Source organism: Muntiacus reevesi, chromosome 14 (genome assembly GCF_963930625.1).
Source record: "Muntiacus reevesi chromosome 14, mMunRee1.1, whole genome shotgun sequence".
In the NCBI taxonomy this organism is placed as follows: domain Eukaryota; kingdom Metazoa; phylum Chordata; class Mammalia; order Artiodactyla; family Cervidae; genus Muntiacus; species Muntiacus reevesi.
This window is the reverse complement of record NC_089262.1, coordinates 30,364,732-30,390,045: the sequence shown is the minus strand read 5'-3', so window position 1 is coordinate 30,390,045 and position 25,314 is coordinate 30,364,732. Positions and strand designations below refer to the sequence as shown.

The 25,314-nt window shown below is 40.3% G+C and overlaps 1 protein-coding gene across 1 annotated transcript in view; it reads right to left on the bottom strand.

Moving 5' to 3' along the window:
- Positions 1–2,274: 2,274 nt before the first annotated feature.
- Positions 2,275–25,314, bottom strand: part of TTC23L (tetratricopeptide repeat domain 23 like) — a 45,016-nt gene continuing 21,976 nt past the window's right edge. Inside the window, exons 6-9 of the mRNA XM_065905299.1 lie at positions 25,048–25,173; positions 22,254–22,431; positions 19,760–19,868; positions 2,275–2,429 (exon numbers count right to left, since the gene is read on the bottom strand). Coding sequence (XP_065761371.1) covers positions 2,275–2,429; positions 19,760–19,868; positions 22,254–22,431; positions 25,048–25,173 — 568 coding nt within the window. The remainder of the gene's footprint in view (positions 2,430–19,759; positions 19,869–22,253; positions 22,432–25,047; positions 25,174–25,314) is intronic.

The following is a 25,314-nucleotide window of genomic DNA, read 5'->3' as shown; positions in this document are numbered from 1 at the left end:
TTTCACTTTCACTTTGTTAGCGTGTGAAATGAGTGCAGTTGTGCAGTAGTTTGAGCACTCTTTGGCATTGCCTTTCTTTGAGATTGGAATGAAAACTGACCTTTTCCAGTCCTGTGGCCGCTGTTGAATTTTCCAAATTTGCTGGCATATTGAGTGCCAACAGCATCATCTTTTAGGATTTAAAATAGTTAAGCTGGAATTCTATTACCTCCACTAGCTTTGTTTGTAGTGATGCCTCCTAAGGCCCACTTGACTTCACACTACAGGATATCTGGCTCTAGGTGAGTGATCACACCATCATGCTTATCTGGGTCACTAAGGTCTTTTTTGTATAGTTCTTCTGTGTTTTCTTGTCACCTCTTCTTAATATCTTCTGCTTGTGTTAGGTCCATGCCATTTCTGTTCTTTACTGTGCCCATCTTTGCATGAAATGTTCCCTCGGTGTATCTAATTTTCTTGAAGAGATCTCTAATCTGTCCCATTTTATTGTTTTCCTTTATTTCTTTGCATTGTTCACTGAGGAAGGCTTTCTTATCTCTCTTTGCTATTCTTTGTAACTCTGCATTCAGATGGATATATCTTTCCTTTTCCCCTTTGCCTTTCACTTCTTTTCTCAATTCTTTAAGGCCTCCTCAGGCAGCCATTTTGCCCTTTTGCATTTCTTTTTCTTGGGGATGGTTTTGATCACCACCAAACATTCGTACAATGTTTCAAACTTCCATCTATAGCTCTTCAGACACTGTGTCTATCAGATCTAATCCCTCGAATCTATTGTCACTTCCACTGTATAATCATAAGGGATTTGATTTAGGTCATACCTGAATGGTCTAGTTGTTTTCCCTAGAAGAACTGAAAGTCACTCAGTCATGTCTGACTCTTTGCAACTCCATGGACTAAACAGTCCATGGAATTCTCCAGGCCATAATTCTAGAGTAGGTTGCCATGCCCTTCTCCAGGGGATCTTCCCAACCCAGGGATCGAATGCAGGTCTCCACGTTGCAGGTGGATTCTTTACCAGCTGAGCCACCAGAGAAGCCCAGTGGTTTTCCCTACTTTCTTCGATTTAAGTCTGAATTTTGCAATAAGGAGTCATGATCTGAGCCACAGTCAGCTCCTGGTCTTGTTTTTCCTGGCTGTGTAGAGCTTCTCCATCTTTGGTTGCAAAGAATATTATCAATCTGATTTGATATTGACCATCCGGTGATGTCCATGTATAGAGTTGTCTCTTGTGGTGTTGGAAGAGGGTGTTTCCTATGACCAGTGTGTTCTCTTGGCAAAACTCTGTTAGCCTTTGCCCTGCTTCATTTTGTATTCTGAGGCCAAATTTGCCTATTACTCCAGGTATCTCTTGACTTCCAACTTTTGCATTCTAGTCCCCTATGATGAAAAGGACATCTTTTTTTGGTGTTAGTTCTAGAAGGTCTTGTAGGTCTTCATCAGTTCAGTTCAGTTCAGTCACTCAGTCATGTCCAACTCTTTGTGACCCCACGGACCACAGCATGCCAAGCCTCCCTGCCCATCACCAACTCCCAGAGTTTACCCAAACTCATGTCCATTGAGTCTGTGATGCCATCCAACCATCTCATCCTCTGTCATCCCCTTCTCCTCCTGCCCTCAATCTCTCCCAGCATCAGGGTATTTTCAAATGAGTCAGCTCTTCACATCAGGTGGCCAAAGTACTGGAGTTTCAGTTTCAACATCAGTCCTTCCAATGAACACTCAGGACTTATCTCCTTTAAGATGGACTGATTGGACCTCCTTGCAGTCCAAGGGACTCTCAAGAGTCTTCTCCAATACCATAGTTCAAAAGCAGCAATTCTTCGGCGTTCAGTTGAGTAGGTCTTCATAGAACCATTCAACTTCAGCTTCTTCGGCATTAGTGGTTGGGGCATAGACTTGGATTACTGTGATATTGAATAGTTTGCCTTGGAAACAGAGATCATTCTGTCATTTTTGAGATTGCACCCAAGTACTGCATTTTGGACTCTTTTGTTGACTGTGAAGGCTACCCCATTTCTTCCAAATGGATTCTTGCCCACAGTAGTAGATATAATGGTCATCTGAATTAAATTCATCCATTCCAGTCCATTTTCGTTCACTGATTCCTAAAATGTCAATGTTCACTCTTGCCATCTCCTGTTAGACTACTTCCAATTTACCTTGATTCATGGACCAAACATTCCAGGTTCCTATGCAATATAGTTCTTTACAGCATAGGACTTTCTGAATTATGAAATGAAAAAGACTGCCTCAATCTAACAAACAATCTAGCAATTACATTTGTGAATTGATAATATTTACCCGCTTTTCCCCATTTTGAACAAGCCATTTGCAAAATTCTTCAACAGTTGTCAGTGTTTCATAATCATCTGGGCCCAATGTTGTTTGATATGCAGTGATGCTTTTCATAAAATACAGCCCAACAGCATCTGCATAAAAGGGAAACAATTATTTAAAGCAATATGCTAACATTTACAAGTGTTTAATTCAACTTTGGCTCAATCAGTTAGACATTTTCATGCTTAAAGCCCATAGCTATCCTCTTTCCAGGACTCATAAAAGCTTCAAACAATCTCAGATATAGTTTGATGGCATCAGATGAAGTTATAATTTTTTTTTATGAAATGCATGGATTTTCTGTAGGAAAAGAAAGCTTATGTCTGAACAGTCTTATCCTAAGCTCTAAAATAACCACAAATTAAAGTTTCATGTGCAATGGAAGACTATATTTTCAGTTAAAGTCTTACAGAGATTGCTGTCTATTGGGGTTCCTGTTGAGTCTATGTGTGTGGAGAGAGTGAGTTTTGATTTTAAAAGAATTTTAAATATGCCGTTGTTATTGTTTAAACATTTACATCCAAGGATGTCTTTTATTCCAAACATAATAGATATTTTTGTAATCAACCTAGAAAATGTAGAGAAGCAAAAAGAAAATGAAAATTATCTCCATACACATCACTTGGGAACAGGCACTAACATTTTTTAGCCACTGTATTAAGGTGTAAACTGTATAATACCCATTCACCCATTGTAATTATACAGTCTGTAATAGTTATGTAACCATGATACATGATGTGATCACACAATATGTAGTCTTTTCAAGCTGATTCTTTCATGTAGCATGCTGTTTTGAGGTTCATCCATGTTGTTGCATGAATTAGTACTTCACTTCTTTTTCTCAATGAGTATTTTTCTATCATATGGATATATGACATTTTGTTTACACATTCACAAGCTGATGAATATTTGTGTATGTGAATATAGTCTACTGTATTTCCCCCGCTACTTATCAGTTCCAATTCCATTCCTTTCTATGGATGACTTACCACCTGCTGTCATTTTCTTTCAGCCTGAGTGCTTCCTTTAGTGTTTTTTTTAGGGCAAGACTGCTACCAATAAATCCTGATTTTGTTTATCCAGAAATGTCTTTATCTCACCTTCATTTCTGAAGGAGAGTTTTGTGGGATGTACAATTCTTGGCTGAATTTTACTGCAGTATTTTCCACTGCCTTCTAGCCTTAATTTATCTGATGAAAAATCAACCATTAATCATATTATTGTTCCCCTGTAAATAGTTGTTTTTCCATTGCTGCTTTTAAGATTTTCTCTTTGTCATTCAACAATTTGACTACATGTGCAGTTGTGGTTTTATTTGTGCTTCCCTTATTTGGCACTGAGACTTTCAGATCTGTGGGTAACATTTTTATCAAACTTGGGAAGTTTGGGGCCATGATTTGTTTAGATGATTTTCTGCCCTGTTCTTTCTCCTCTCCCTATGGAGGTCCCATTATATGAGTGTTTGTACTCCTGCTGTTATCGCACAGATCTCTTACACTCTCAATTCTCTTCAGTATCTCCTATTGCTATTCTTTTGTTTGGATCATCTCTAGTGACCTGTTTTTGAATTATCTCTATCTTTTCTCCTATCTCAAAGCTGATGTTGAGACCATTAACACATTTTTTTAATTAAGTTACTATATCTTAAAACTCCAGAATTTCCATTTTAGCTATTTTTTTAAGCAGTTTATATTTCTCTATAAAAATATAAAGATTTCATATTTACTAAGTAATTTTCATAATATTTTCTTTTAATTCTTTGAACTGTTTCCTTTAATTCTTTCAACATATTTATGATAGGTGCTTTGACGTCTTTGCTAACTCCAACATCTAGCCCATTAAGAGTAAATTTCTATTGACTGCCCTTTTTCTGAGTCATGGGCTTCTGCCTCTCTGTATTCTTCTTTTTGTTGTTGTTGTTGACAGCTCTACACTTTAGATAATTATAGGAGTAATCACAGATTCTGATACATCTTTGTGGGGTTCTTCTTATCAGGTAGATACAATCTGTCTCCCCCACGGTGTTGGGAGGCTAATGTCTTTGCTCTGGTGTTATCTGTGTGTGCTTGGTTTAATTTTTGATTAATAAACCTTTTAGAGCAGTTTAACATTCACAGAAAAATTAAGTGGAAGATAGAGATTGCCAGTATAATTCTGTCCCCAAATAAGCACTTATGATGGTTAATTTTATGTGTCAACTTGACTGGGCTAAGGGATCCCAGATAAGCTGGTAAATAATAACTTCTGGTGTGTCTGTGAAGGTATTTCTGGAAGATACTAACATCTAAATTAGTATACTGAGTAAAGAGCTACCCTTATTAACATGGGCTTCCCTGGTAGCTCAGCTGGTAAAGTATCCACCTGCAATGCAGGTGACTCCAGTTTGACTCCTGGGTCAGGAAGATCTGTTGGAGAGGGGATGGGCTACCCACTCCACTGTTCTTGGGCTTCCCTGGTGGTTCAGCTAGTAAAGAATCCACCTGCAATGAGGGAGACCTAGGTTTGATCCATGGGTTGGAAAGATCCCTGGAGAAGGGAATGACTACCCACTTCAGTATTCTGGCCTGGAGAATTCCATGGACTATACAGTCCATGGGGTCGCAGAGAGTTGGACATGACTGAGCGACTTTCACTTTCACTTATCAACATAGACAAGAATTATCAAGTCTATTGAGAGTCTGAATAGAATCAAAATGGGCAAAGGAAGGGTGACTCTCGCTTTCTTTTCTTGAACTGTGAAATCCATCTACTCCAGCCCTTTGAGCCTTTGGATTCCAAGACTTACATCAGAAGGCCCCACATCCCCCAGTTCTCAGGCCTTTGTCCTCATACTGGGATTTATACCATTAGCTTCCCTGGTTCTCAGGCCTTCAAACTCAGACTAAATTATGCCATCAGCTTTCCTGGCTCTTCAGCTTATACATGGCAGATTGTGGTAATTCTCATCCTCAGTAACTACTTACAAGCCAATTTCTATAATAAAGCTCCTCTTATATATCTGTCTATATGTACTGCTGGTTATGCTTCTCTGGAGAACCTGACTAATATGGATTTTGGTACCAGGAGTGGGCTCAATAACACAGACTCCACTCACCAAGGACAACTTGATCGTGGCCACTGCTGAGTGCCCAGTATGCCAGCACAGAGTGATATGATGTGTGTACATGCTCAGTCATGTCTGACTCTTTGCAACTCCATGGACTGTAGCCCACCAGGCTCCTCTGTCCATGAAGTTTTCCAGGCAAGAATACTGGAGTGTGTTGTCATTTCCTTCTCCAGGGAATCTTCCTGACTCAGGGATCAAAGCCACATCTCGTGTGTCTCCTGCATTGGCAAGTGGATTCTTTACCACTGCTCCACCTGGAACCAACACTGAATTCCCAATATGGCACCACTCCCCAGGTGACCAGTCATTTACCTGGTAGCAGGTTGGTTACTTTGGACTACTCCCATCATGGAAGGGCCAGTGTTTTGTCCTTACTGGAACAGATACCTACTCTGGATGCAGATTTGCACTTCCTGCATGCAATGCTTCTGCCAAAACTACCATCTGGGGACTCAGAGAATACCTTATTCACCATCATGATATTCCACACAATATTGCTTCATATCAAGGCAATCACTTCACAGCAAAGTGGGTATAACAATGTACCCAGGCTCATGGAAATCACCACTTTAGGATAGTTAGTGAAAGTCGCTCAGTCGTATCTGATTCTTTGCGATCTCATGGATTATACAGCCCATGGAATTATCCGGGCCAGAATACTGGAGTGGGTAGCCTTTCCCTTCTCCAGGGGATCTTCCTAACCCAGGTCTCGAACCCAGGTCTCCCACATTGCTGGCAGATTCTTTACCAGCTGAGCTATAAGGGAAGCCCAAGAACACTGGAGTGGGTAGCCTATCCCTTCTCCAGCACGTCTCCCTGACCCAGGAATCTAACCAGTGTCTCCTGTATTGCAGGTGAATTCTTTACCAGCTGAGCTATCAGGGAAGCCCTTAGGATGGTTGCCCACCATCCTAAAGCAGCTAGCTTGAAAAACAGTAGGATGTCTTTTGAAGACTCTGTTACAGCGTCAGCTAGGTGGCAATACTTTGCAAGGCTGGGTCAAGCTTCTCCAGAAGGCTGCATATTCTTTGAATCAGCATCCAGTATATGGTGCTGTTTCTCCAATAGTCAGGATTCACAGGTCTAGGAATTAAGGGATGGAAATGTGAGTACCATCGCTCATCATTATCCCTATGACCCACTAACAAAATTTTTGCTTCCTGTTACCATTACTATATGTTCTGCTAGCCTAAAGGTCTTAGTTCTAGAGGGATGAATGAATTCATTAGGAGATACAATGATTCCACTGAACTAGAAGTGGAGACCACCACCTGGTCATTTGGATTCCTCATATGCCTTTGAATCAAAAGATAGGGAAAGGAGTTACTGTGCTGACTGGGGTGATTGCTCCTGATCCCTCAGGGGAAACTGGAGTACTACTCCACAGTGGAGGTCAGGAGAGTCTGTCTGGAATACAGCAGGTCCCTTAGGGCTTCTCTTAGTAGTACTGTGCCCTGTGATTAAGATCAATGAAAACTACAACATCCTAATCCAGGCCAGATTAGTAATGACCCATTCAGGAATGAAGGTTTGGGCCACTTTACTAGATAAAGAATCATTACCAGCTGAGGTGCTTCTTGAAGACAAAAGGGATATAGAATGGGTAGTAGAAAAAGATATAAATACCAGCCATGACCACAGAACCAGTTACAGAAATAAAGACTGTAATTGTAATGAGAATTTCCTTATTTTATAAATACATTTGTGTATGTGTGTGTATACACATATTCATATTAAGCAAATGTCTTTGTTTTCTCTACTATTTTATTTTGCTATCATGTAACATAAGATGTATTAACTTTGTATCAGCCTTTAGGGATCATCAAATTTACATCATAGCTTTCCAGTTATGGGATACCACAAGGCGAGTCAACATCCTGAAGGACTTTACCTCCTCTTCTGGGGAAGGGATTAGTGTCTTTTCAGTTGTAACCAGGAGAGCTGTATCAAGTCAGGTAAAATGATGACCTAGCTATTGTCTCCATTTGAAGATTAAGGAGATGTATATAGATATCAAGTTGATGAGGAGTGGATTTATGATGGTGACTTTTGTGTCAGCTTGACTGGGCTGACGGATCCCCAAATAGCTGGCAGAACATTATTGCTGAGTGTGTCTGTGAGGGTGTTTCCAGGAGAGATGAGCATCTGAATCAGTAGACTGAGTAAAGAAGTTCCACCCTCTCCAGTATGGGTACACATTACCTAGTCCTTGAGGGTCCAGATAGATCAATAATAGACAACCTATCCCTCTAAAAAAGAAAGGCAGAGGAAGAGTGTATTCTCTATTTTGAGCTGAGAAATCCATCTCCTGCCCTTGGACATCACATAGTTGTTTTAGATTCTCAATCTGATAATTCCAGTGGCTCAGACGGTAAAGAGTCTGCCTGCAGTGCGGGAGATCCAGGTTCGATCCTTTGGTCGGGAAGATCCCCTAGAGAAGCAAACGGCAACCCACTCCAGTATTCTTGCCTGGAAAATCCCATGGGCAGAGGAGCCTGGCAGTACAGTCCATGGGGTCACAACGAGTTGGACACAATTGAGCCACTTCATTTTCTATTTCTAAGTAAGTAAGTAAGATACTGATGCTTGTTCTGTCTCTTTAAATTATGATCTTTGACGTTTAGTATGCCTTGTATTTCTTCTTGGTAAGTGGACATGAAGCATTATATAAAAGGAACAGTTCCAAACAGGCCTTTAGTACTGTGGTAGTAAGGTGCCGGGGGAAGGGAAGCATTGTATAATCCTGTGATTTGGTGAGCCCATCCTCTGGACTGTGAACTCTACAAGAGCTCCTCAGTCCCCCTCTCCCTCAGATGGGACAGCATGGAGGAGGCTAAAGTTGGATATTTCCATCTCCTCAGGTTGGTTAGGTTCTGAGGGGAAAAAATCCAATATTTAGGGCCTAGTTAAAAAAAGAAAGTTTCTCTTGAAGGCAGGCCTTGTTAAGAAGAATGCTCTAGCGTATTTTTTAAATGGCTACTTTCCCCCCTCCCTGCTGCAAGCAAGGGGTATTTTTCTCCAATATTCACTTTGAAAACCTGACAAAGTTCCTGGAGGTAAAAATATAAAATATGGGGGATCTCCTATGATTAACCTTGGAATTTTTAACTCTCCTAATTTTTAATTAAAAATTTAAAATTTTTGCCCACACTGAGCTTCCAGAAATTCATCAACTACAGTTCAAGTTTTCTTAACCCCAGTACTGCTTTCTGTCAAGATGGTGATCTGTTCTGGTAAACTGTGATTCTCTGTATTCAGCTGTTTCTCCAGTTTCAGAGGGATCAGTTGATTTGTGACCCATGACCTCACTTCTCTGACAGATCAAAGAAGAGTTATTGATTTTTCAGTTTGATCAGCTTCTATATTGTTAGGATGGATTGATGATTTCCAAGTTCCTACACACTGGACCAAACACTGAAAGTCTTTGCTCAGGTTTCAATGCTTATTTTAATTTTTAGTCTGGATTCCTGGGGGTGACCCCTGTGTCTGCCTAATTGTGTTGACCCACTGACTTGGGAAGAGGTTGTGCTCAAATGCCTCCAGATGCTACGTCTTTCGTTCTCTGTTGAGCGATCTGTATGTAGATTGGGGAGTGTGTTCAAAGCTCTACCACATTTCAAGTCTCCTTTGACTGCTTTTTGCTGGACCCCCCAGTGCCCCCTGCATGCGTATGTGGTTTCCCAGGTGACCAGAGATGTTGGGAGAACTTATTTAGTCTTTTTAAGGCTCTCTCATTTCAAGGTTCTTTCAGTTAAAGTCGATGACTGGCCTGCTACTGACACCAACCAGCACAGCATATTCAGGCTAACAATTACCAGGCATTCCCCAATTCATTTCCTACTACGCTGGCCACTTTCAGCTGATAAATCTGTAGGCTTTTGTCCCGTGCTCTAAACGAGTCACTAGCCTCCTCTGCCAGCAAAGCTGTTAGTTCTCTTCAGCTAGCCTCCTGTTGATAAAATTGTGTTCTTCAAGGACTGAGCTGGGGCTGTGGATGGGTGGGAGCAGCCCCAGGCAAGATGCCAAAAAGACTCACTCTTCACCGAAAGCTCTAACAGTTTTTTTGAGAATGATTTGCAATTTGTTATCTGCTTATCTATTTCCAGTGTCCTGAAATGGGTATTTTTTTTTTTTACCATTTTATTCAGTTTGTGTGTATGTGTATGCTATGTATGTTAAGAGGTTATACAGAACTCTTCACAAAGCCACAGCCAGAAGTCTCTACCTCTGTTTATATTTTGATGTACATCTTGATGCAGTTTTTCTTACTTGGCAGTTCATTTTTCATGTTTATATAAATGTTAACTATAGGGCTTACCTCCTAGCTCAGTTGGTAAAGAATCTGCCTGCAATGCAGGAGTCTGCCTGCAATGCAGGAGACCTGGGTTCAGTTCCTGGGTCCAGAAGATCCCCTGGAGAAGGAAGTGACAACCCACTCTAGTATTCTTGCCTGGAAAATCCCGTAGACAGAGGAGCCTGGCAGGCTACAGTCCATGGGGTTGCAAAGAGTCGGACACTACTTAGCAACTAAACCATCACATTTACTTTCTGTGTCCTAAAGTGCAAGTTATTTTTTCCTTAATGCTTTTTCTTTTTTTTTTCATATTTTAGGAGATTTTTAATTTTTTTTAATTTTTTTTTTCAGTGGGTTTTGTCATACATTGATATGAATCAGCCATAGAGTTACACGTATTCCCCGTCCCGGTCCCCCATCCCACCTCCCTCTCCACCCGATTCCTCTGGGTCTTCCCAGCCAACCAGGCCCGAGCACTTGACTCATGCATCCCACCTGGGCTGATGGTCTGTTTCACCACAGATAATATACATGCTGTTCTTTCGAAACATCCCACCCTCACCTTCTCCCACAGAGTTCAAAAGTCTGTTCTGTACTTCTGCGTCTCTTCTTCTGCCCTGCATATAGGGCCATCGTTATCATCTTTCTAAATTCCGTATATATGTGTTAGTATACTGTAATGTTCTTTATCTTTCTGGCTTACTTCACTCTGTATAATGGGCTCCAGTTTCATCCATCTCATTAGAACTGATTCAAATGAATTCTTTTTAATGGCTGAGTAATATTCCATGGTGTATATGTACCACAGCTTCCTTATCCATTCATCTGCTGATGGGCATCTAGGTTGCTTCCATGTCCTGGCTATTATAAACAGTGCTGCGATGAACATTGGGGTGCACATGTCTCTTTCAGATCTGGATTCCTCAGTGTGTATGCCCAGAAGTGGTATTGCTGGGTCATATGGTAGTTCTATTTCCAGTTTTTTAAGAAATCTCCACACTGTTTTCCATAGTGGCTGTACTAGTTTGCATTCCCACCAACAGTGTAAGAGGGTTCCCTTTTCTCCACACCCTCTCCAGCATTTATTGCTTGTAGACTTTTGGATAGCAGCCATCCTGACTGGCGTGTAATGGTACCTCATTGTGGTTTTGATTTGCATTTCTCTGATAATAAGTGATGTTGAGCATCTTTTCATGTGTTTGTTAGCCATCCGTATGTCTTCTTTGGAGAAATGTCTGTTTAGTTCTTTGGCCCATTTTTTGATTGGGTCATTTATTTTTCTGGAATTGAGCTTCAGGAGTTGCTTGTATATTTTTGAGATTAATCCTTTGTCTGTTTGCAGATGACATGATCCTCTACATAGAAAACCCTAAAGACTCTTCCAGAAAATTACTAGAGCTAATCAATGAATATAGTAAAGTTGCAGGATATAAAATTAACACACAGAAATCCCTTGCATTCCTATATACTAACAATGAAAAAACAGAGAAATTAAGGAAACAATACCATTCACCATTGCAACAAAAAGAATAAAATACTTAGGAATATATCTACCTAAAGAAACAAAAGACCTATACACAGAAAACTATAAAACATTGATGAAAGAAATCAAAGACGACACAAACAGATGGAGAAACATACCGTGTTCATGGATTGGAAGAATCAATATTGTCAAAATGGCTATACTACCCAAAGCAATCTATAGATTCAATGCAAGCCCTATCCAGTTACCAACGGTATTTTTCACAGAACTAGAACAAATAATTTCACAATTTGTATGGAAATACAAAAAACCTCGAATAGCCAAAGTAATCTTGAGAAAGAAGAATGGAACTGGAGGAATCACCCTGCCTGACTTCAGACTCTACTACAAAGCCACAGTCATCAAGACAGTATGGTACTGGCACAAAGACAGAAATATAGATCAATGGAACAGAATAGAAAGCCCAGAGATAAATCCACGAACCTATGGACACCTTATCTTTGACAAAGGAGGCAAGAATATACAATGGAAAAAAGACAATCTCTTTAATAAGTGGTGCTGGGAAAACTGGTCAACCACTTGTAAAAGAATGAAACTAGAACACTTTCTAACACCATACACAAAAATAAACTCAAAATGGATTAAAGATCTAAATGTAAGACCAGAAACTATAAAACTCCTAGAAGCGAACATAGGCAAAACACTCTCCGACATAAATCACAGCAAGATCTTCTATGACCCACCTCCCAGAATATTGGAAATAAAAGCAAAAATAAACAAATGGGACCTAATGAAAATTAAAAGCATTTGCACAACAAAGGAAACTATAGGTAAGGTGAAAAGACAGTCCTTAATGCTTTTGAAGAAGGAATTCATAGGGCCTGGACTCCATCTCAGGCCTCTCCATGCTGATCATGCTATGCCGCCTCTCCAATGGACTCTGAACTCTGTGCTTAGCGCCTGTGGGAATGACAATGGGAGGATAATACCCCCTCTGGGCAGGGGAATCTTGAAGATCACATCCAGGTTACTCATTGCCTAAGAGAAAACAGACACTAATCACCCCTGCCTCCGGACAGTATCTATCGGAATGTAACCACAGGCTTATTGATTATTAACTGTTTGAACACGTAACACATGAATGATGGGGTTATTGTGATTGTATTTACCCTTCCTTTGTAAGCCTCAAAGGATTTGGGCTGGTGGGTTTGGACACGTACACATGGGGTATAAAAGATTTTCATAAATGCTGGTCGGGGCCCTTGGCTAAGAGGAGACTCTGCCTCGGGCCCGCAGGTGTAATAAACTGCACTCCACTATCTGCATTGTCCTTCTGAGTGAGTTTGTTTCCCGGAAAGCATGGCTATAACACTTTTAAAATATTTATTTGGTTTATTTTTGACTGTGCTGGGCCTTTGTTGCTGTGTGTGGGCTTTTCTCTAGTTGCAGCAAGCAGGGGCTATTCTTGAGTTGTGGTGTGTGGGCTTCCCATTTCAGTGGCTTCTCTTGTTGCAGAGCACATCACCTAGGATTGCAGGCTTAGTAGTTGTGGCTCATGGACTCTGGAGTAACGGCTCAGTAGTTGTGGTTCATCGGTTTAGTTGCCTCGTGGCATGTGGGATCTTCCCAGAGCAAGGATTAAACCTGTGTCCCCTACACTGGCAGATGGATTCTTAACCACTGGACCACTAGGGAAGCCCCTTAATGCTGCTTTCTAAAAATTAACCTTTTCTTTATTTGTAAAATCTAGCCCTTTTATTTTATTTTGGTCACACTCTGATAATTACAAGGTCTCAGTTCCCTGACCAGGGGCTGATTCCAGGCCATGGCAGTGAAAACCTGGGATCCTAACCACTGGACAACCAAGGAACTACTAAATTCTAGCCGTTTTAAATACTACAAAATTCTATATAGCTAACATACCAAATTTTCCTTTTATTTATTGATAAAGTTGTTTATAATATTTCACAGCTACAAATACTGCCACAGTGAAATCCTTATACGTTTCCTTTACAATTTTTTAAAATATAGCAAATTAGTCCCTTAATTTCAAATCAGACTGATTATATTCTTTGCAGGCAAAGATGGAGTAGCTCTATATAGCCAGCAAAAACAAGACCGGGAGCTGACTGTGGCTCAGATCATGAGCTCCTTATTGCCAAATTCAGACTTAAATTGAAGAAAGTAGGGAAAACCACTAAACCATTCAGGTATGACCTTAATCAAATCCCTTACGATTATACAGTGGAAGTAACAAATAGATTCAAGGGATGAGATCTGATAGACACAGTGTCTAAAGAACTATGGATGGAGGTTCGTAACATTGTGCAGGAGGCGGTAATCAAAACCATCCCCAAGAAAAAGAAATGCAAAAAGGAAAAATGGTTGTCTGAGGAGGCCTTACAAATAGCTGTGAAAAGAAGTGAAAAGCAAAGGAGAAAAGGAAAGATATACCCATTTGAAAGCAGAGTTCCAAAGAACAGGAAGGAGAGATAAGAAAGCTTTTCTCAGTGATCAGTGCAAAGAAAGAGAAGAAAAGAACAGAATGAGAAAGACTAAAGATCTCTTCAAGAAAATTAGAGATACCAAGGGAACACTTCATGCAAAGATGGGCTCAACAAAGGACAGAAATGGTATGGAACTAACAGAAGCAAAAGATATTAAGAAGAGGTGGCAAGAATACACAGAAGAACTATACAAAAAAGATCTTCACGACCCAGATAATCACGATGGTGTGATCACTCACTTAGAGACAGACATCATGGAATGCGAAGTCAAGTGGGCCTTAGGAAGCATCACTATGAACAAAGTTAGTGGAGGTGATAGAATATTTCAAATCCTAAAAGATGATACTGTGAAAGTGCTGCACTCAATATGCCTGCAAATTTGGAAAACTCAGCAGCAGCCACAGGACTGGTATAGGTCAGTTTTTATTCCAATCCCAAAGACAGGCAATGACAAAGAAAGCTCAAACTACCGCACAACTGCACTCATTTCACACACTAGTAAAGTAATGCTTACAATTCTCCAAGCCAGGCATCAACAGTATGTGGACTGTGAACTTCCAAATGTTCAAGCTGGATTTAGGAAAGGCAGAGGAACCAGAGATCAAATTGCCAACATCCACTGGATCATCGAAAAGGCAAGAGAGTTCCAGAAAAACATCTACTTCTGCTTTATTGACTATGTCAAAGCCTTCGAATGTGTGGATCACAATAAACTGTGGAAAATTCTGAAAGAGATGGGAATACCAGACCACCTGACCTGCCTCCTGAGACAAGAAGCAACAGTTAGAACTGGACATGGAACAACAGACTGGTTCCAAATAGTAAAAGGAGTACGTCAAGGCTGTATATCGTCACCCTGGTTATTTAACTTATATGCAGAGTACATCATGAGAAAAGTTGGACTGGATGAAGCACAAACTGGAATCAAGATTGCTGGGAGAAATATCAATAACCTCAGAAATACAGGTGACACCACATTTAGCAGAAAGCGAAGAAGTAAAGAGCCTGTTGATGAAAGTGAAAGAGGAGAGTGAAAAAGTTGGCTTAAAACTCAACATTCAGAAAACTAAGATCATGGCATCTGGCCCCATCACTTCATGGCAAATAGATATGGAAATAGTGGAAATAGTGAGAGACTTTATTTGGGGGGCTCCAAAATCATTGGAGATGGTGACTGTAGCCATGAAATTAAAAGACGCTTGCTCCTTGGAAAAAAGTTATGACCAACCTAGACAGCATATTAAAAAAGAAGAGACATTATTTTGCCAACAAAGGTCTGTCTGGTCAAAGATATGGTTTTTCCAGTACTTAAGTATGGATGTGAGAGTTGGGCTGTAAAGAAAGCTGAGTGCCGAAGAACTGATGCTTTTAAACTGTGGTGTTGGAGAAGCCCCTTGAGAGTCCCTTGGACAGCAAGGAGATCTAACCAGTCCATCCTAAGGAAATCAGTCCTGAATATTCATTGGAAGGACTGGTACTAAAGCTGAGACTCCAATACTTTGGCCACCTGATGCAAAGAACTGACTCCTTTGAAAAGATCCTGATGCTAGGAAAGATTGAAGGCAGAAGAAGAGGGGTATGACAGAGGATGAGATGGTTGGATGGCATCACCAACTCAATGGACATGAGTTTGAGTAAACTCTGGGGGTTTGGTGATGGACAGGGAGGTCTGGCATGCTGCAGTCCATGGGGTCACAAAGAGTCGGACACGATTGAGCGACTGAACTGAACTGAATTTAATAGCAAGGCTTCCCTAGTGGCTCAGCAGTAAAGAATCTGCCTGTAGTGCAGAAGACACAAGAGATGTGAGTTCTATCCCTGGGTCAGGAAGATCCCCTGGAGAAGGAAATGGCAATTCATTCCAGTATTCTTGCCTGGGAAATCTCATGGACAGAGGATCCTGGTGGGCCACAGTCCATGGGGTCACAAGAATCAGACTTGACTTAGTGACTAAACCACCAACACAATTTTATATCAATTACAATATCATTCCCATCAGCTATGACTGAGTAGACCTGTTTACCTATCTGGCAAATGATAGATAATTTCAAATTTTTGTAACTTTCACACAGTATGGTTGAAAAGTTGATTGCCTTACAGTTTAATATATATATAGCTCTAAAATGTGTAATATCCTGCCAAACTGTCCTTCAAGGAGTTTGTAATCAAATTGCTCTCTTCAATGCTAAAAGGTTATATTTTTTAAAATGCTGACAATTTGATAGAAGAAAATTGGTATCTTTGCTGTTTTATATTATTACTTTATTATTGTAAAGTAAATACAAATTTTAGTTCTTATAATTAGGACAGTGATTCATTTTGAGTTAATGCTTATGTACAATATGAAAGTGTTTGAGGTTTTGGGGGACACTTGGATACAAATTGTTCCAATGTCATCTGTTGAAGAGACCATCACTCGCACACTGAATTACTTTTGTACCTTTGTCAAAAATTAATCAGCCATTAATGAATTAAGTCTATTTCTGGGCTCTCCTTATGTTCCAATGATTCTGATTTCTGTCTGTCCCTTTACCAATACCACTCTCTTGATAGAGTAAATCTTAAAATCAAGTAGTACGATTCTTCCAACTGTACTATTTTAAAAAATTGTTTTAGCTTCTTAGTTTCTTTGCTTTTCCATATAAATTTTGCAGTCAGCTTATCTACATTTACAAAAGTTCCTAGGAATTCCCTGGTGGCCCAGTGATTAGGACTCAGTGCTTTCACTGCTGAGGGCCCAGGTTCAATCCCCAGTTGGGGAATTAGATCTCACAAGCTGTTGAGTCCAGCAAAAAAAAAAAAAAAAAAAAAAAAAAATCTACTGGAATTTTTATTGTAATTGAGTTAGAGTCACAAACTGATCTGGGAAGACTTGACAGGCTTCCCTGATAGCTCAGTTAGTAAAGAATTCACCTGCAATGCAGGAGACACTGGTTCAGTTCCTGGGTCGGGAAGAACCACTAGAGAAGGGACTGGCTACCCACTCCAGTGTTCTTGGGCTTCCCTTGAGGCTCAGTTGGTAAAGAATCCACCTGCAGTGAGGGAGACCTGGGTTTGATCCCTGGGTTTGGAAGATCCCCTGGAGAAGGGAAAGGCACCCACTCCAATATTCTGGCCTGGAGAATTCCATGGACTGTATAGTCCACAGGGTCGCAAGGAGTCAGACATGACTGAGCGACTTTCACTTTGACATCTTTACTACTATGAGTCTTCCAAGAACACAATGTGTCTCCATTTATTTAGGTCATCTGTGAAGTCTTTGATCAGGATTTTATAGTTTGCAGCACACAGATCCTGTGTATATTTTGCTAGATTTATACCTAAGTGTTTCGTTTATGAAGTGGGGTTTTTATAAATGATATTTTTAAAAATTTTGGTTTCCAGTTGTAGATTCCTAATATAGAAATGTGTGTTGATCTTATATCCTATGACCATGATAAGCTGGTCTAGGAAATTTGTAAATTCCTTGGAACTGTAAATGCCTTGGTCAGTCATGCTGTTGACGAATAGAGACCATTTTATTTCTTCTAAGTCACATGTCTTTTTCTTGCCTATTACACTGGCTAACACTTCCAGTACTATGTTGCAGTGAGTGAACATCTTGCCCTCGTTCGTGATCTTAGACGAAACCATAGTCTTACCAGTGAACGTGATGTTGGCTGTAGGCCTTTCATACAGGCCTTTTATCAGACTGAGGAAGTTCCCTTTCTATCATGAAAGGATATTGAATTTTGTCACATGCATTTTTGGCATCAACTGATAAGATTATGTGCTTTTTGTCTTTGGATTGTTGATATGGTCAGTCAGTTCAGTTGTGTCCTACTCTTTGCGATCCCATGGATTGCAGCACTCCAGGCTTCCCTGTCCATCACCAACTCCCGGAGCTTGCTCAAAATTGAGTTGGTGATGCCATCCAACCATTTTATCCTCTCTTGTCCCCTTCTCCTCCCACCTTTAATCTTTCCCAGCATCAGGGTCTTTCCCAATGAATCAATTCTCCACATCAGGTGGCCAAAGAGGGTCAGCTTCAGCATCAGTCCTTCCAATGAATATTCAGGACTCATTTCTTTTAGGATTTAGTTGATATGGTAGAATACATTGATTCAGGTTTCAATACTGAACCAGCCTAACATTCTCAAAGGAAAAAAACCTCACTTGATCATTGTGTATTATTCTTTTTTATATATTGCTATACATTTTGTTGAGTTTTTTTTTTTTTTTTTTACATCTATGTGCATGAAAGGTATTGGTCTATTATTATTTTTGTTATTTTGGTTTTGTTTTTTCTTCTGTCTTTGTCTGATTTTGGTATCAGGGAGACACTGGCCTCGAAAAATGAGTTGGGCAGTATTCCTTCTTCCTGAACTTTCTGAAGAAGATTATATAGGATGGGTGCTATTTCTTCTTCAGATGTTAAGCAGAATTACTCAGTGAAATCATCTGCACTTGGAGTTTTCTTTCTTAGAAAGTTAACTATAGACTCTTAAAAAAAAACAAAACTAGGGCCTATTTGGATTACCTATTCATCTTGGTTGAGTTTTTTACTTTATTTACAGTTTTTCATGACAGGCTCAAGTCTCATATCTTTTTATAATTAAACTTATCAGTCTCTTCTTTTCTGGTATATCTTTGTATGCTCAGAGAATTCTTCTTTTCTCCAATTTTAAATTTTAGTACATTTTATTCTAATACTGAACTTTCTTCTGCCTAATTTATAGTTTTCAATTCTGATGTAAAAAATATTAATCCATCTGGAATTTAGAGGATGCTAGGAGTTGAAGATTTTCTTTAGTTAAAATTGGTACATAAGGAAAGACTAAGACGGTCTTGGAATCTCCCAACTCTATAATCATAAACTTTTTCTCATTAAAAACAAATTTTACATATTCACAAACAGATTAAACTTCTTAATAACCATGAAGACTGTTTTTAAAAAATCAAATATATATATGGAGCACAAATACTGTGAGTATACAAGGACATTTTTAAAAGGAACAAGATAATTAGCTAGAAAACACAGAATAAGAATCTTCAATGAACAGTCATGCTAAAGAAACCAATGTTCAAAATATCCAAATAACTTCTGAAAACTAAAAAAAAAAAAGTTTATTTAATAATATAGGGAAATACAAGAATAGAAAATAATATCATCCCCCCTCATCACACACACACACACACACACAAATACACAAACACACACACACACTTCCTTTCTCTCTCATATATGTAACTGGCAGATAATGTCCAGCAAAATGGATTATTTTTATAAGCACAGAAAAGATTATTTTTTTTAAAAAAAAAGATTTTTAAAAGCACAGCATTTTAAAAAATATTTAAATTACATTTTTTATAAATCTCAAATTCCTCCTGATAAACCACTGAATCCGTTAGTGTACACTAACTGGATCAAGCCAGGTGAGCATGGGACTGTCCTTCCTTACTAGTTCCTCCAAGTCTCTCTCAAAGCCACCCACTATGAAAAGGATGGCCTTGCCTGAGAAGGACTACTGATCAGGGATGGGTTCATGACTCAGCTTTCCTCTAGAACCCCCAGTACCTCACTTCTGAATAGAAGTCGAGAAAATTCTAGCTGCTACAAACATTCTTTCTCATAAGGCAGAGAAAGAGTCAAGGAGGTTGAGAGTGGAGGAGGTTGGGGAGAGGAGCCAATGTTTCTCTTCTATCACTGGATTTCCTAATTAACTGATAGATCTCAGGCCATGTTCATTGCGTGTAGGATTCTCTACTCTTCATGCAGGTAAATTTTGGTGAGATTCTAGGAATAAAGGAAATAGAAATCAGATGATCTTACTGGTTTTGATGTTCCAGCTAATTTGTCGAGATATTACTGTGTCTAAATCCATGTGTAAATGACTCTACAAAATGGTATCTAGTCTTATCTTTCTATCACAGACATGAAGAGCTACTTACCATCTGTCCATATTGATAGATACATCTAATCCATTTGGCACTGTGCGTTCCCTCTATGAGTGGTAAATGATAATATCTGCAAAATCACCTCTTCTACCTACCCTTGTATTGGACCTCTCCAGACATGGCATAAGCCTTGGCTAGTAACGCGCTCGCCTCTGCAGCTTGGGGGCTGACTTCAGTGTACAAAGAGACACAGATAGAATGGGCCTGGAATACAGAAAATTGTGAGAAGGTTAAGTACCCAAATGACAAGGTTTCACTGTGGATTTTATAGTAGCTCCCAAAGAAGTGATATTGACGGCGGATGTTTATTTAATCATGAAGTTACCTACCTGAGAGAGGAGTTTGAGTCCCAGATCTGCTACTTCCTCCCTGTGATTCTTGAGCAAGTAATCTTACCTTCATATGTAGAAAGAATATATATTTCCCATTGATTAGGGTTTGAAAGTGAAAGTTGCTCAGCTGTTTCTGACTCTTGTGACCCCATGGACTAACAGTCCATGGAATTCTCCAGGTCAGAATACTGGAGTGGGTAGCCTTTCCCTTCTCCAGGGGATCTTCCTAACCCAGGGACTGAACCCAGGTCTCTGGCATTGCAGGCAGATTTCTTTACTAGCTGAGTCACAAGGAAAGCCCTGATTAGGGTTTGGGAAAGGTTAAATGAGATGATGCGTGCAAAGCACTGGGCACAGCAACCTTCACATGGTAGGTTCTAAATAAATTGTTACTTTTTATTATGTTTCATCACAAAAGCAAAATTATAGCTTTAGCTCAACCTCTCAAAGGTTCAGTATCAAAAAAAAGAAGAAAAGTCTAGTAAAGCATGAATCCCAGAGCCCAACTGCCTGGGTTCCCATCATAGCTCAGCCATTTACTGTAACATAAGAGAAGTCACTATAATTTATTTGAATATAAAACAGGGCTGACAAAAATTGTATTTGTCACAAACAGTTGTAAAGATTAAATGAATATGTATATAGTGTTTAGGTATCACTAAACATTGTAAGCATTAGAGATATACAGCTTTTATTATTTGAACTAAAATGGAAGGAATAACACTTTGGAAAAAGAAAGAAGACAGAGAGCATTCAGCTCACTACCCACCTGCACTTCATACTTCATAGGCCAAACACCGAGAGGTATTTCAAGGAGCTCCAGATAACACTTCAGACAACACTTTAGAGCTCAGACCCAGTGCAGAGTCGTTATAAGTAGAGGCTGTGGGGTCAAATCTTCTGAGTTCAGGTCCATGCCCACCCACCCCTCCCCAACCTGTTAGCTACACAATTTCCAGTGAATTAGCTGTAGTTCTTTGCGCTTCAGTTTCCTCATGTTTAACATAAGATAAAAAATAAATAATGGTGCTTACTTCATATGCTTATTTCATGAAATAAATGAACTAATAAAGCCTCATGTGCACATGGTAAAAGCATTCCATACATTTGAACTATTATTTTTGCTTGAGCTATTTTTGCTTTGACTTATTATTTTGATTATGTACTGTTTTATTCATTATAAACTGAACTACTGCTTTAAGGGAGTCTGGGACACACCAGCCAGGCTTTCTCCATAAATTGTGGACTCCCTGCCTTAGAGGCAGCATTCCCAAACATCTCTCCATTGTGATGTCAATAACCTGGGATTTCTGGATTGTGAAAGTGAAAGTGAAAAGTGAAGTCGCTCAGTCATGTCCGACTCTTTGGGACCCCATGGACTGTAGCCTACCAGGCTCCTCCGTCCATGGGATTCTCCAGGCAAGAATACTGGAGTGGGCTACCATTTCGTTTTCCAGGGGATCTTCCCAACCCAGGGATCAAACCCGGGTCTCCCACATTGGAGGCAGACGCTTTAACCTCAGAGCCACCAGGGAGGCCCAGGCAATGCCTTTTCCTCAGTAGCTCTGCTGTCACATGTAATGTTTGAGCACAGTGCACTTTTTTTTTTTGCAAAATAGGAAATCCAGTACTATGATCTGATCTCAGTCATGGGAGATACCTGAAACCATGGGCACGGTTCTCCTTTGAGGAGAGAAAAGGTGAATTTAACCAGCAGTTTCGAGGAAAGTTTTAGGTACCTGATTCGTAAAAGTGCCCTACACTGTTTAAATTATGATAGACTCAACATTCCTTTGTACATCTTGTTTCATTTTCCTCTCAGCATCTGCCAAATTAGTTACCTCCAAGCAAAACACCATCTTGGTGGTTGAGCCTTAGATTTGGAAATTCAACCAGCTAGATTAGTTTATAGGACAAATGAGAGCATTACACCAAAATATTACAAATTTTCATTTTAGAAGCCCTTTGTGTTTGTTAAAGACATGAACTCAGTTGCCCCTCTGGCTTTTTCCCTCAGCTCCCTCTTCCTGGCACAGACAGAGGTGAGGGAAGCCAGGAGGGGAAATGCTGTGTTAAATCAGGTCACACCTGATGGGCAGGCAGGCCCACCACGAGCCTGTGTTCCCTGTCCAGAGTTTGAGGAAGGTCTCTTGTGTGGATCTGGAGGAAAATTGATCCCACCCTGTTCTCCCCTTCTGGGAACCAGGCCTGCGGTCAAACAAAGCCTCCTGGCCTGGACTTCAGCCAGCCCACCTACCTGGTGCAAGTACTGGATGGCGTGCTCGTGGTTCCTCCTCAGCTGCTCGATCTGAGCCATTTCCTGGTACAGGCTGACCAGATCTGACGTATTGTCACCCTTATTGGCAGTAACGTTGTCAACCGCCCTTTCAAAATATATCAGTGCAAGGTTTAACCTGCAGTTGGCCAAGGAGGCTCTGGAAGAAAAGGGACAAGGGTGGAAAGTCAGAGCAAGGTGACGTGCTCTGCAGACACAGAAGGAACTGATTCTAAGAACCGAACAATTTGGCCTTCATAGGCTGATCATCTGTGTGGTGGCCCAAAGTCCAGCCTTGCTGTAAACACATCCCTATTAACCAGCATTTTACCCACCAGATTTCACTGACTACCATTTCATCAAACCCATTAATACATCATGCTAGGCTAATTTTATAAAAAAGCATATGTAAAAAATGGCGTCCGGCAGTTCATAAGATGGGATAATTTACCCCATAACAAAGACTCTCTAAAATCAAGATAAAATTTTATTACCTCTGATTCCTTCTCTCTTAGGCTAAAGCAGGGGTTTTCCTTTGTTTTGTTTGATCTAGTTTAGTTTATTCTTCCTCAGTTAAAAATAAGAAAGGATAGAGAAAACAATGTCTAAGTATCCCCCCACCAAAAGGGGGATGAATAAATAAATCAGGGCACATCACACAATAAAATACTTTAGACATGAAAAATTTTAAATGTGCTAAGTTCAAAAAGCAGTTATAAAACTGTACTTAAAATATGATCCTGACGTGTATACATGTAAAGCACTTAGAACAGTGTCGAGAATGTAGTTATACTTTTGTAAACGTTCCAAGACTTAGAACAGTGCAGGTACAAAACAGGTCAAGTGTGTGGAATGGACGAATGAAATATACACTCAAAGTTATTCTGAACAAGGCTATCTTTCACATAAGCACAAAAATCCAAGTCACTGCCCCATGTGACAGCAGTAGACAGTCACTGGACTCTAACTCATGGGCCTGTGGACTTAAGAATCATTTCTGATTTAACTCTGGACATTCGAACATCTCCCCACCATTTCCCATTTGACTACTAGATTCATAGCTGTTTAGAGGAGGCAAGTATGACTCATGTATTTCATTTACTTACCATTCCATCATCTACCCTACCATGCCAAGTGCTTACAGTTCTGGAAACAGATTGTTTTCAAGGATGTGAAGATATTTGAAAAATCTAGGGAAGAGTAAACCTTTTATTATACTTTTTTTTTCCTGATAATCTGATGGGCCCATTATATCATATCTAAATATTCTGATTCTCAGAGGATCCCTAACTGTAAAACAGTTAAGTCTCATTCTGGCTTGAACAAATTCCATGAACTTTGTTTCCATATGGAATACAACTTTCCTTAAAAATGCATGTGCTATGAATAACTCAAGGACCTTCAATATATTGCTCTCATTAAGTGTTTCTTCTTTATCATTTAAGTTGTCATATTTAATGACAAAGTGAAAGTGAACATCGCTCAGTTGTGTCAGACTCTTTGTGATCCCATGAACTATGCAGTCCATGGAATTCTCCAGGCCAAAATACTGGAGTGGGTAGCCTTTCCCTTCTCTGGGGGATCTTCCCAACCCAGGGATTAAACCCAGGTCTCCTGCATTGCAGGCAGATTCTTATCCAGCTGAGCCACAAGGGAAGCCCAAAAATAATGAAGTGGGTAACCTATCCCTTCTCCAGTGGATCTTCCCAACCCAGGAATCGAACCAGAGTCTCCTGCATTACAGACGGATTCCTTACCAACTGAGCTATGAGGGAAGACCACTTAATGACAAAAGTAGGTGGCAATTCAGAGAAAAATAATAATTTTAGAGTAAGTAGGAGAGGCAGCACAAGGAAGGGCTAAGAGTCTGTAAGTTCAGATCAAGTTCCAATCCAATATTTAAAGCTTATCTTCTTGGATAGTTTCTTTATCCTCAGCTCAGTCTCTTTGCCCTCTTTCTAATGAGAAAAGTAATTGCACCAGCTACCTCAGGGGTGGCTATGAGGATTAAATGGGAAAGAGCATAGAAAACTTAGAACATGGAGTATGCATTTGATAAACATGAGCCTCTTTTACTATTATTTGAATCTCTGGTTCTTTTGCTTTAAATATTTTTCTCCCCTTACATACCGAGTACAGGACAATCATGTAATTCCGGGCCTTAGTCATAAGAATGAATATTCATTGGAAGGACTGATGCTGAAGCTAAAGCTCCATTACCTTGGCTGCCTGATGTGAAGATCTGATTCATTGGAAAAGACCCTGATGCTGGGAAAGATTAAAGGCAGGAGGAGAAGGGGGTGACAGAGGACGAGATGGTTGGATGCCATCCCCGATTTGATGGACATGAATTTGAGCAAACTCCAGAAGATAGCGAGAAGAAGGAAATGGCAACCCACTCCAGTATTCTTGCCTGGAAAATCCCATGGACAGAGGAGCCTGGTAGGCTACAGTCCATGGGGTCGCGAAGAGTCGGACACAACTGAGCGACGTCACTTTCACTTTTCACTCTCATGCACTGGAGAAGGAAATGGCAACCCACTCCAGTATTCTTGCCTGGAGAATCCCAGGGACAGAGAAGCCTGGTCGGCTACTGTCTATGGGGTCACACAAGGTCGGACACGACTAAAGCGACTTAGCAGCAGCAGGAGATAGTGCAGGACAGAGGAACCTGGTGAGGTGCAGTCCATGGGGTTGCAAAGAGTCAGACAAGGCTTAGTGACTGAACAAGAACAAAAGTCATAAAAATGCAAGCTTCTCTAAACCCAGATCTCACCTGCCCAAAGCGATTGTTAGATCGTTCTCTGAGACCTGTAACCCATAAGTGCCTCCCTCATATGATTTCCTCAGCTCCTTCATGTTTCTCTCTGACTTCTGCAGGTTGAAATATGCCTCTCTGCCAGTGAAACAGTCAAGGAAAGTGCCAGGTACACAAACGCCCCCACCAACCAGGGCAGAGTTGGTGAGCAAACAAAAGGGGCCCTTGGGAAAACGAAACACTATCTGGAAACACACACTTCCCTCTGTTCTCTATTTTTCATGT